The 12,715-nt window shown below is 47.4% G+C and overlaps 1 protein-coding gene across 1 annotated transcript in view; it reads right to left on the bottom strand.

Annotated features, from left to right (window-relative positions):
• Positions 1–2,003: 2,003 nt before the first annotated feature.
• The window catches only part of KIAA0247 (KIAA0247 ortholog), a 44,083-nt gene continuing 33,371 nt past the window's right edge, over positions 2,004–12,715 (bottom strand). Inside the window, exons 3-6 of the mRNA XM_010144932.1 lie at positions 9,274–9,471; positions 5,936–6,074; positions 4,240–4,661; positions 2,004–2,459 (exon numbers count right to left, since the gene is read on the bottom strand). Of these exons, the coding sequence (XP_010143234.1) occupies positions 2,434–2,459; positions 4,240–4,661; positions 5,936–6,074; positions 9,274–9,471 (785 nt within the window). The 3' untranslated portion in view covers positions 2,004–2,433. The remainder of the gene's footprint in view (positions 2,460–4,239; positions 4,662–5,935; positions 6,075–9,273; positions 9,472–12,715) is intronic.

Below are 12,715 nucleotides of genomic sequence, written 5' to 3'. Positions count from 1 at the left end.
ACCACTACACTCGCTTGATCCCTCCTTCCCTGATAAACCAGTGAATGAGACAATTTGCTCAAGCTCAGACCATTTCCAAGGTAAGAGTCAAAAACTAAACAAACATTCCCATGCTCATTTTCTAAAATTTCTGTAGCAGATGTGTAAACTACATTCGCCCTGTACAGTGCCTGAAGCTGATGATGTGGGATTTTCACCATCCAAACTGAACAAAACGTTACCCAAACCACGCAAATGGGATTGATCAAACCCTTGTGTCAATGCAAGGTAACATGAGCAATAGGGAAGTTTAAAATACTGTATTTTTAAATTAATAGCATCCCTCTAAAACAAGGATAGGGAAAACAGGATTCTTCCATCCACAGGCACATGCTGTCCCAGGCATCTGGGATTGAACAGCTCATCAGGAACAGGAGCAGCAGGTATGTGGCTGGATACTGTGGCCAGTCCCCACTTCCGGGAACTGGAGCTAAGCCCGAGTGATTTTATCTATAAAGGTGTTGTGTCACTTGTACCAAATGCTGCGATGGTATGTTCCTGGAGCAACAAGGATAAGGATGGTGAGGATCATAAACCAAGAGGAAAGCAGCAAAGACAGCATCCCTATTTACCTGTACATTACCACATGATGTGTAAGGCCATGACATTTTGTTCCTTCAACTCAAATAAAAATTTAGCAGCTTCTCACAGGGCAAACACTTCCCTGGTTACTTCAAGACAGTTATGACAAGGTACATGCATCTAAGAAGCCAACTCTTCTTGCTGAAACCAATCCCACAGAAGTGTCCAGACATCCCCGGTGAAGAACTTTACAACCACCACAATGCTTTTGTGACTGGATCACCTACACCAGATGAATGTGGCTTCCTGCAAAGAGAGTCCTGTTAACAGCAACCAGGATATTCTGACCTGCTGCAGGTAACGGTGGGGGGCAGAGGTATACATATTTTTGGATTTTGTTTTTCCCTGTTACCAGAACTTGAAGCAATCTTTGAAACTTAGGTTCAGGAATAAGACATGGGTCCTCTGGCACTGCTGTCCCTGTAGCCAACCCTCCCTCACAGCCACAGGCAGCTGTGTTGTGTTCGGAAAGACTTGATAAATGCTGCTTACCCCCAGCCACAAGGAAGAAGCCCTTCTCTGTGGGCCTGCTGAAGCCCATCAGGATAAAACAGCAGACTCTCGCTGAAGACACCCTAGCCTCTGAGATGGTAGCTACCCAGGGGTCAAGTACCAAGGTGCCTAGTGTGGCTGGACCAGTGGGACTGCACCAATCGCACTGTGCATTCACTACCTACAGGCATTTTTACTCTGGACATTTTCAGACACCTGAATCAGATTACATCTCCAAAGCGTCACCTTTGCCTGAAGATCTGCCTGAGCTTTAGTGCAGAACCACCTTCCTGGAAAAGCTTTGAGACGTACAGCTTATTTAGAAGAGCAGGGCCACAGATTTGCTTCCAGTCCCGATTGCCTCATGAACAGGGCTAACTCGTAGTTAACACAGGGTTGGTTAACTCACAGTCACATCCTGCAAGCTTTCTGAGCCCTGTGAACCACTGGCCATTCTCCAAGGCTCTTCTACAACCTAACGCCAGGAGCTGCTCTGGCACCACACCAAAGCTGAAAGGGTTGTTTTATTGCCAGTACAGTCCCAGCTTCTCTAAACACAGCATCATCATGGGCTGTACAGGAAGAGAAGGAAGGAGAGAAAACTGATTTTTAGGAATGGACTCCTGCAGGTGGTTTTTGAGAAGGGCAGAGGGCGTTCCTACACGTTGGACTTCTCAGCCTTCAGCGCTCTAGCAATTCTCAATGAACTGTTATTGCACAGCTACGTTGTCACACAGCCCATCTCATCTGAGGCGCTTCTAGGCATCACAAGCTGCCCCTTAACTGGGATCCCTCCCAAGCCCAGCTTCAGTCCCAGTGAGGCATTTTGTCCTGCCCTGTCAAAGAGGATGCCGGAAGAAGAGCCTATATAACATACATACGTATATAAAAACTGGTGTCTGCACCCAGTGAGCAAGCGGTTTTAGCCCCTGCTCTCTGGGCAGCAGAAGGGCTAGAGAGGCTGATAAGCTGCAACAAGCCAGTGTGAGGAGAGAAAGGCACAAGAAAAGAGCAGCTCTTCAGAGGCTGCTGTCGAACATCTGGCTGGGGAAGGAGAGGAGAGCTCAAATCCACTGTTCCTTGAGCCCCTGATGCTGATGGAATGGGGAAGCCAGAGCTGCACCAACTCCACTGGTGCATCCAGGAGGCAACCTGGCAACATCCTTTGGATCTTCAGCTGAGGGAATCTCTGCTTGGAGGTATCCAGGGCACAGCTCGCGAGGATGGGGAAGGCTGCACAGAGTGCTTCTGTCTTGAAGGCAGGGGGAAGGGAAGAGGAAGAAATCCAAGGTGGAGAAGGCTAGACAAACACAGCAGGCCTCATGCTTCCTTCAATAAGGGAATATCTGAATGGTGGGGAGAGAAAAAAAAAAGTCAAACTTCTGCAGTTCACTACACACCAGAAATACTACTGTCGAAAGCAAGATAGGCTCCCACTTCCATATGTGATACTGCAGTGGTCTTCCTGTCCTCACAACACAGCAGAAGGCACCTCTGAAGGACTCTGTTCCAACCTGCCTTTGTGAGCAGGACCATCACCAGCTCCAGCCTTGAAAATCTCCAAAGACTGAGACTCCATCACCTCTCTGGGTGCCTATCTGGTCCTGCACTACCCTCTCAGCACAAAAGATTTTCCCTAATACCCAATCTGAATCTGTCAAGTTACAGCTTGTGGCCATTGCCCCATGTTACATCATTCAGCTGAGAGGAGTTTGGCTCCGCTGCCTTTTCAACGCCCTGTAATTGTCATCAGTTGTTGTCTTGGACCTCAGCTGCTTCTTCACCACACTAAAGCAGCCTAGTTCCCTCAGTCACCCCTCACAGGCCCCAGCTATCTTGGCAAGTCTCCAACAGAGCCTGTTACATCTCTCTTGAACTAGGGGTCCCACAACAAGAGACACTATTCCCTGGAGAGCCTCACCAATGTTTAGGTGAAGGTAATAACTTCCCTTAAGACTTACAATTTCCTTTTTTCCCATGACCTCTCAATCTTTTAGTTCCTCAAAATGTCCAAGACATTTCTTACTATAACAGGGATGGTTTGAAATACATGGATCACACTTGTTCTTAGCCAACTTGAAGAAATGCAGCCTCCTCCAGTAGCTGCAGCTTCCTCATCTTTGAGCCACAAGCACAAGCTTTATGGTCTCCTGCTGCAAGGGTTAATCTGTTACTGTACAACCAGCCTTAGAGGCAATACCTGTTTCCAGGCAATGATAAAATTGACAGTACAGAGGCAATATCCTCAGATTTCTACACTGCAGACACTTCTTGGTAAGATTCACTTTTGAATTTCTGCTGTTTATGCACTTGATGTTTAAAGCCCATCTTGGGATATGCTGCCCTTTCGCAGAAAACCCCTTTAACTGCTTTTACGGAAAGGGATCTGGGTGGCATTACTACGTCTCTAGGGCTTGACAGCATGGGAAGGAGAGGTTCTGCCCTGAGCTATCTACCAGGCAGTTAACACTTGCCTAAGACACAGCAGTCTCTGCAGAAGCAACCTTAAGCTGCACTTTCACATCAACTCTGGCACTGTAAGGCCACTCCTTCAGGGCTGAGCAGAAGTAAGGAACACCATTTGCACTGACTGTTTAACAGACTTGCCCCTCTGCCCTGCACAGTAAGTTCAAGCACATCCCTTTTAGGTCGTCTCACGTGCCAAGGCTGCAGCGTTGTACGCACTGTGGCAGTAAGCTGCTTACGAGAAGAGCCTAAAAATGAAGCCCACACATCACAAAGGTTTTGCATTCCAAGCACATCCTCCCACTCCCACCAACTTGTTTTCCACAAACACAGCTATTTTACTGCATTTGCACTATGATGCTAGAGGCTGGCATTTCTCTGCAAATCCTTCGCTAAGACAACAAGAGTGAGCAGCAGAACCCAACAGTCTTTCCAGACTGCCCTAGGCTCCCAGTCTGAGAGCACATCAGAAGGTATGAAATACTGCTTGCACATCTCAGTTGTGAAACATGCCATGGAGACTGGGACACATCTTTTCAAAAGCTCCTCTGGTGCCTGACACACATGGGGCCAATCCTTGCCATTTTCATCCTAGGTAGTCAACTGCAGAATCTGCTCTTGCAAGAGTCTCATTCAGTGTTCCTTGCCCAAGTCACGTACCATCTGTGTATTCCTCAGAGGAAGTGAGGGATAAAAGGCTCTGTATGTCACTGCTTTCTGAATCCTGGACCTCTTTGTGTACAGGTCTACTGCCAGCCATACCAGCTACCCAGGAAGAGGTAGCAGCCTGATGCACAAGAACAGTTTCAGAGCGCTGAGAGCCACTGGCTTCACACAGTCCAGAATGTCCGGGAGCTTCGTCTTCTCTTTCAAAGCTATTGCAAGCCCCTTGGTCCTGATGCTGCATCTCTCTGGCTCCATTCTGCCCAGCTTCCTCTGAGAGCACGATCTGCACGCGGGAGTCTGAGGGTGGAATGCAGTTCCCTGTGCTGCCATACACCGCTTCTTCGTAGGATGGCAAGGCCACTTGGACGCCATCTACCACGATAGAGACCTGATCTCCAGACACACCTTGGTCTCGCCTAAAAAAAAAGAAACAAAGAGGGAGGAGGGGACAAAAAAAAAAAAAAGAAAAACCAAGCAGAACATTTTTAATTTTATATATAATTTACCAAGAATTCCAGTAATCTGCCACAGCAGACTTGTAACGCTCACCATTGGCTTATTCAGGGGAGAACACACAGAAACATGAATGGTGGTTTAGCAAGGCCAAGCAAGCCCAGCCTTGCAGCCTTGTGAATTGCCATAAACATGAGCAGGGAGTGTAATTCACAGTGCCTGACGGATTTATCAGCAAGAGCTGAAAAGGTTGCAGTGCTTCCCACCTCACCTGCCTCCACAGCTAAATCTGACAAAGACAGTGACTCAGAGCCCTCTGCTGTCACAACCAGCTCCAAACACCGTTGATTTCAGCTTGTTTTATTCTGCGGCACCCAGAACTGCCTGTTCTGCCACCTTTGCTGCTGGTGAGATAGCCTCTGGCAGGCGGCTCTTAAACTGGCACAGTGCGAATCACCTGGGCTCGTGAGTCAAGAGTCCTGAGATTGAGTTTTTCTTTTCTAGTGGTTTGGACTTCTTCAGAAAAGGGCAGACTCCAGGGCCCGCCCACCTTCTGGCTGCTGGACAGCCATATCCCTGCTCTTATTTAAGGAGTACTGGTAGCTGGTTTGGAGGAGAGATTCCACAATGACTTTGTTGATCTCAGCTGGCAGCAGTGTTATGGCTGTGTCCCTCCTCTCATCCATGAACCCGGGCCAGGAGGGTTCTCCTCCCACAGCAGGGACCGATGGCAGATCTGCATGTGTATCTAATCAGCAGTGCTGTCACAGGATCTCTCAAACAGACTGGGGGAGATGCACGTACGTTCCTAGATACGTACTTCCATAGCTATCCAAGGCTAGAAAAGGCAGGAGACTGATCTACAGGCAGGCTAGTAGGGATCATAGCTTTTCACATTCAAAGCCAGGGAAAGATCCAAGGCTAGAAAAGGCAGGAGACTGATCTACAGGCAGGCTAGTAGGGATCATAGCTTTTCACATTCAAAACCAGGGAAAGAGAGCAAGGAAACCACTCATCAGATGGCATGTTAGAGTGGGGACTGCTGCTGGGTGCTGCAGACCACCATTTCAGACTGCTGCTGGACCATGGGGCAGAGGTGCCGCTGGAGCACCTCTGGAACAGAGAAGCAAGGAGGTAAGTTGCTCCGAAATCAAGGCCTAAACGAAGTACTTCAATGGATTTCTGCTGCAAAGAAAGAGGATACCTGTGAGCCCCTCCAAACCCCAGCTACACTTACCTGCTATGATGGAATGACTTCAGCTTCGGCTGCAGCAGAACAAACAGCACAACTAAGAGCAGAATCAGGGCAACAGAGCTTGCTGTGGAGGCTACTATGGACAGCGTGGGCACTCCAATTGTTGGAGGAGAGTCCTTTTCTACAAAATCAAGAGGAACACAAGGTAAAATGATCCACTCTCTTAAATCACTGTCCTAGGGAAGGAAAGACATTCACAGTGCCTGCTTTCAGGAGCTGCACTTGGGTGCACATGTGAGGAGCCCGTTTCCCCATACAGTCAAGGCACATGTGCTGTCCCTTAGAGAAGACAGTTCAGAGCTCAACCTGACACCTCTCCATCTAAAGGGAACCTAAAATATGTACATACAAGGGTCCTTTGGAAAAATACAAGGCAAACAGAAAAGCAGTGCAAGCAGGCCATGGGAACTCATAGGTGGAAGTAGGGGTTATGTTATATATAGATCAGGCAGAGCAAAAGCTAAAAAATGTCACCAGAAAGGCTAATAATTGCCTAGCACAGTAAGCAGGATATTTTAGGCCAAACAATAGGAAAAGTTCCAGCTACTGAGTTTATCAGCTAATGGAACAGTCTCCCAAGGGAAGGGGTGGAAGTCACCTGGCTGGGTATATTAAAGACACAGCAAGTGTTCAGTTTCTCTCACACTAATGTATGCCAGGGAACAGAGAGGGAAGGCAGATGTTGCTTCAGGATGCTGAGTTTTCAGTGTTAGAAGCGCGTGCCCTGTTCACATTACTGCTTCCTAACCCTTCCCCAGCTGTGCCCCATGACTGCATGGGAACCCATCTGGCTTTTAAAGGTCCCTTGCCAAACACGAATAAATTGAGAGTCGAGAGAGAATGGAGCTGGTATTGCTGAGCACTGCATATCATGCCTAGAATGCTACACTCGTGCTTTCCCGTTGCTTTGGTAGATATCTGAAAAGCCTCACCTCCCCACTGACAAATACTATCATGCATTTCACATTCAGGACATTCCCTCATATGCAATTCCTCAATTCCTTTTTGCTACATTCAACACATTCTTCAGGTGCACAAGTCTCAAGCTGCAGAATGATGCAGGACACACATGCAGGTAGGGATGAGGGGAAGAAGAGCATGAAAATAGAAGAAAAATGCTAGAGGACCACTGTTTTCAAGCCTACAGCCTGAAATCTACACCCAAAACAGGCACGTAGGCTGGAAAGCCAGTTGGCATTTTCTGCATCTTCTCTTAAGAGCAAACCTACTAGTTTAGTTGGTTTGAACTTGTTTTCCTGAATTTTTCTAGAACTAGCTCGACCTCTTCCCAGGGCAAAAAAAGCCTGGTGCATTTTTCCTCGTGGCAAATAGTATTGAGTGAGGACTTCCATTTTCAAGATTACTCAGTGCACTGAGTAGGCTGACAAGGAAGGGGGTAGGCTAATAGAGGTAGTCCATTTGCAGCATCAGCACATGATGCTGTAAAGCTGCTCACAACACAGGGTACCTTCCGGCACATCCACCACGTCATTTTCCAACAAGATGCTCAGTAACGCATACAATAAAATGTCAAAAGGCTGTAGGGCTGACAGGTTCAGAGCTAAAGAAAGCATCTCTTCTCAGTGGTGTCCAGCAATGGGACAAGGGGCAATGGGCACAAACTGGAACACAGGAAGTTCCATCCGAACATCAGGAAAAACTTCTTTACTTTGAGGGTGGCAGAGCACTGGAACGGGCTGCCCAGGGAGTCTCCTTCTCTGGAGACTTTCAAAATCCATCTGGTCATGCTTCTGTACAACCTGCTCTAGATCAAGGGCGGGGTGGACTAGAGTTTCCCCAGAGGCCCCTTCCAACCTCTACCACCCTGATTCTGGGATTTAATTTACTCTATATGGAGCAGGTGGGATCTTACCCATTATCAATCATTTTAAGACCTACTGCCTTTCTCTTTATAGCCTCCTGCCTCCTCCTCCTCCCTCTTAGCCCTGTGAAAGAGACCCCCTAGGTAATCCTCAGCTGTCTCTGACCCTGACCAGTTGGTTCAAAGCCTCTGCTGTGAAAGCAATGGCTTTTTTTACTAGGTCAGACTTTTGAGGTCCCATATTTCTGAAAAGGCCACTGATCCTTCAGGGTGCTAAAGAAATCTGAGAGATTTCTGTTCGTCACAACACAATCCCTTCAGCCCTGATATAGAACAAGTGCCACCACGCAGAAATGCCACCCAGGGAACACTACCTGCAATAGTACATCTTTGATCTCCAGCCTAGGTACAGCAAGGGGAAGGGGCACTGTGGTGGAAAGGAAGCTTATGTTGAAGTTGAAAAAGCCTCTTCCAGATCTAGTTGCTGACAGGCAAGCTCACAACTCCCTTTGTTACACATCATAGGAAAGGCCTGTTGGAGTGGCTGTGACAGAGCCACTGAGAAGATGACACTGTCTTTCGGACAAGACAGGATGTTCCAGAGATCACAGTTATGCGGTGAGCTCCATAAAGAGCTTTAAGAAGGTGCTTTTCTGTTTCCTTCTGATTAAGCAAATCATTTTGCTTTGTGGATTACAAGACTTAGTTTTGGAGTGTACATCTTGCTGACTCAGGATGACAGAGCAATAAGTCTATCAAAAAGCCAAACCTGCAGCAGGGAGGGAGGTCTCCCTTTACCCAGTATACATGCTTTAGAAACCAGAAGAGCCACAGGCAAACTAAGAGCCGTATGACAAAAATTTTCCCGCAAACGTTTTTACTTTCCTGCTTTGTTGGAGGAATTCCTGTTCAGCTGGGAGAGACCCACAAAACAAAAGCTGTCCACTTCCATTTGGAGAGAAACAGAAATCATTTGTCGGCACTGTCCTTCCCTGCCAGTACAGTGAAAAGCAGCATCATTGAGCTCTTTGCCACAGGAGACCTACAGTTACTTAACCCATTAGCAAGGAAGATTGGCTCTACATGTGCACGTGCACATGCGGACGGGTACACCACTGAGGGAGATGTACTGTCAGATCCATCAGGAGCAAAACCAGACAGCATGGAAAATGCTTCAGTGAGTGCCTTCCCTGGTTCTGGAATGAGAGCTGTAAAAATAACAGGCTCCACCTAAGAAAGAGGTTGCCTCCTTTATACTCCCTCCCACAGCTTGTCTCTCTGTGTGAGGGACTCCGAGCCTGCACCTGACAGGCTGTTACAGACGCGATGTTTCTAATAAAGAGCCGTGATTCTGAGCTGCATTTATGGAATTGCCAGAGCAATGAGAGGCAACTGTATGGGATTCCTCGGCATCATACAGACTCGGTGTTTAAGAATAATCTGAAAAGCTAATGCAAGGGCAATTCTGACTGTCCCACTGGAATCAGGGAGCACTCACCTGGGCTGAGCCTGCAGCTGACTTCCATGGCTGGGTTCCACTCTCCATTCTTGCAGGTCAAGTATTTATAATCTCCTTTCAGCATGTAGCCTTCAACACACAGATACTCTATGACACTGCCTGAAGTCAGAGGGTTGTTGCAAGGGCTAGGGTGGCATTTATAGCCTCCATTCTCAGGCTGTGGCGGCTGGGGACAATCTGGAAAAAAAGAGAAAGCGTCACAGAGGATATCTTAGAGGAAGACATCTGTTGCACAATAGATAATGGAACACAGGCAGACTTCCACCTACGAACACCCACTAAATTAAGAAATTACCAAAGCCAAGAAGAAAGACTGATACATGTTGGCAGGGAACACTGCTCAGTTTCACCTCTGGTATGACTTCTATGATTGCTAAATACTGCTTGTTATCCCAGTGGCACAACCTAGTTGGCAGGCATCAAACTGGTAATATTTTTGAACAGTGACACAGAGATTCCACATGAAAGAGGCCCAGAAAATCCTTGGTGCTATCTTTGCCCACAGCTGTTTCACTAGAGGCTGGGAGGAATCTAACTTTCCTATTAGCCCAAAACAGATAAAACATGAGCCCTCCTATCGAAACAAGCAAAGGATGCAACATCCCACCGTACTATGGGCACATCAAGGTACAGAGTAGCCCCTAGGCCACCCTGGAAGCCTGTAAGAGCACACTGATTTTAGCTATTTTACAATATATACTACTAACAGTATGGGTAATAGAGATTTGCCGCAGTAGCACCAAGTATTCTAACCTATTTCTAAGAAGGAATTAGTTATATTACAAAGATTTCTAAAAACCCCTCTGTTTACCCATGCAAAGTCCGGAGTGCTGAAGGCGCTTTGAATTTCTCCTTGCATCTCCCCTATCCTGGCAAATGGGTATAGGCCACATCTGGGGTATTGTGTCCAGTTCTGGGCTCCCCAGTTCAAGACAGACAAGGAACTACTGCAGGGGGTCCAGCAGAGGCTACAAAGATGATTAGGAGACTGGAGCATCCCTCTGATGAGGAAAGGCTGAGAGACCTGGGTCTGTTTAGCCTGGAGAAAATCAAGAGGGGATCTTATCAATGCTTACCAATATCTGAAGGGTGGGTGTCTAGAGTATGGGGCCAGGCTCCTTTCAGTGGTGCCCAGCAACAGGACAAGGGGCAACAGACAAACTGAAACACAGGAAGTTCCATCTGAACATCAGGAAAAACTTCTTTGAGGGTGACAGAGCACTGGAACAGGCTGTCCAGAGAGGATGAGGACTCTCCTTCTCTGGAGATATTCAAAACCCTCCTGGATGTGGTCCTGTGCAACTTGCTCTAGGTGAACCTGCTCCAGCAGGGAGGTTGGACTAGATGATCTCCAGAGTTCCCTTCTAAACCCTACCATTCTGTGATTCTCTGACATAACACATGCCAGAAATTTTCTTGTAGCATTTTCAATAGCCATTCAAATAAAAACAACAAAACCACAAATGTGGAAACTGGCCTGAAAAGAGGATATTTGCATTGTTTAGAATTTCCTCTCCTCTGGCAGGTCACAGTAACTCTGTGGAACAGCCCCAACACACCCTGCTGACACCACGTACATGCCTGGCTGAAAGGAGAAATCCTCATTTTTCCTATTAAATCCACATCAGCTTCCCAATCTTCGCAAAAGAAAACACCAAGATCCTTCCTGAGATACTCCGGAGCATGGAAATCCAGCCAACCCACCCACCCTATTCCTCCTCAGCATGGTGACCCAGGCCTGCCCTTAAACCCTGGAGCACGCATTTCCACCTTCTGCCTCTAAGTGTCCCACTTACTGTAGGACAAACAGCTGGGAAAAGTTCAAGCAAGTGGGTTCTGGGAAAGACTTAAGAAGCAAAAGAAAACTTCAGAGATTCATTCCACTGTGGAAAAATTTGCTAGAGTGGTGCAGTGCAGGTGACCCTTGAACCTAATCACATGTGTGACTGCATCATAGGTAGCACCTCGTAAATGCCAGTAAACCCTGATACGAAGTGCTGAGGGAAGCCAAAACCCCTCTGGTATGAGTTCTGCCAGCTTTGTAACTGCAGTTCAATTTAATTCTTGAGAGAAAAGGTTAACAGGGGTCTGAGCAGCAGCTTTTTAAGACGACTTTGACTTCAGAAGATTTAGGAAATAAGCTTCGGAGAAGCCACTGTCCCATGCCCTCATGAGTATTAACTGTTGACTCTTCTGTGTTTCTTTGTTTTTCCTTTTGGCAATAATTTTCCATTTTGTAGCCAATATTTTAACCCTTTGCCTTGTGAGGCTAAACGTTGCTTTCAGTTTAAGCCTGCCCAATACTTGGGGTCAGCCGGGATCAGCTGAAGTGACAGTCTTATGGCACATTCACATTCAGGCACACGGACAAATGCCCTGCTCCAACTGCAGCCGAGGAGCTATTTTAGTGCCGGAAATATTCCCAGCAGATTAACAAGCACCTCTCTAAGCAATGGTAGAGCACTGTGGGGAAAAGCTACTGTTCCCACAGCAACTGCCAAAACTCAGGAGCAGAAAGGACAACTTTCATACACCTTTTTATGACACAGGAGGTACCTGGAATTGCTTGGGAGATACACTGCTCCCCCTTTTCCTGAGCTGTACCCACACATGGCCATTGCACCAGAAGCCCTTTTGGATCAGCTGGCAGCTCAGTGTTTGACCACCCCTCCCCTCACCCCCCCCCGCCTTAGAGCGTAAAGTGTCACCTACACTGATGAGGTTTCTGAGTTACATACAAAAATCAGCCAGCCAACAAGAAACAAGTGCTCATTTACATTGCAGTAGCTCTTTCAAAGGCTTGGAAACATCGCTGCATCAGTCACTTACAGAACCCTGACCTGGCCTCCTTGCACAAGGGCTTCAGGAAGAGATGTGCAGCTACACAACTGCAGCTTGATTTCCTCCTCACCTCCACAGGCCACTTGGCACACAAAAGGAGAGAAGCAGCTGATAAGTCTGTTCAGACAGTTGTCCCTGAGTTGTCCTCTTCACACAGGGAAGAGATTGCAGAATTAGTCACCTCCCCTTTTTTTCCTCCCACCTTCTTAGGTCATTTGTCATCACAGGCCTCAAAGAGCGTCAGAAGTATTTTAAAATGTCACCTTCACTGTGACGAAGAGCACTGTTTATGTGCTGTCAAAACAGATAAAAAAAGATCCAGATCAGGCAGTCAGAACATCAAGATCCTCTGCTGCCAACCTCACTGAGCATCTCTGGGCATCCTCAGCTACCCTGGAAGACCACCTGAATTGACCTTCGCGAGGCAGCCTCAGGGGAGCAGAGCATCGCAGAGCCTGCAGCTTTGGCGAGGGCTACTAGACAGCTATTAGACAGCTTTAAAGATTGCTGAAGGCGGCCCAGGCAAGGGCTGGGTGGGCAAGATCATGGACCAGTAATGCCTGAAAAACTGAGGAAGTCA

This window comes from Buceros rhinoceros, unplaced genomic scaffold (assembly GCF_000710305.1).
Source record: "Buceros rhinoceros silvestris isolate BGI_N320 unplaced genomic scaffold, ASM71030v1 scaffold9381, whole genome shotgun sequence".
Lineage (NCBI taxonomy): Eukaryota > Metazoa > Chordata > Aves > Bucerotiformes > Bucerotidae > Buceros > Buceros rhinoceros.
The sequence above is the reverse complement of the archived record's forward strand: the minus strand, read 5'-3'. Positions and strand labels throughout refer to the sequence as shown.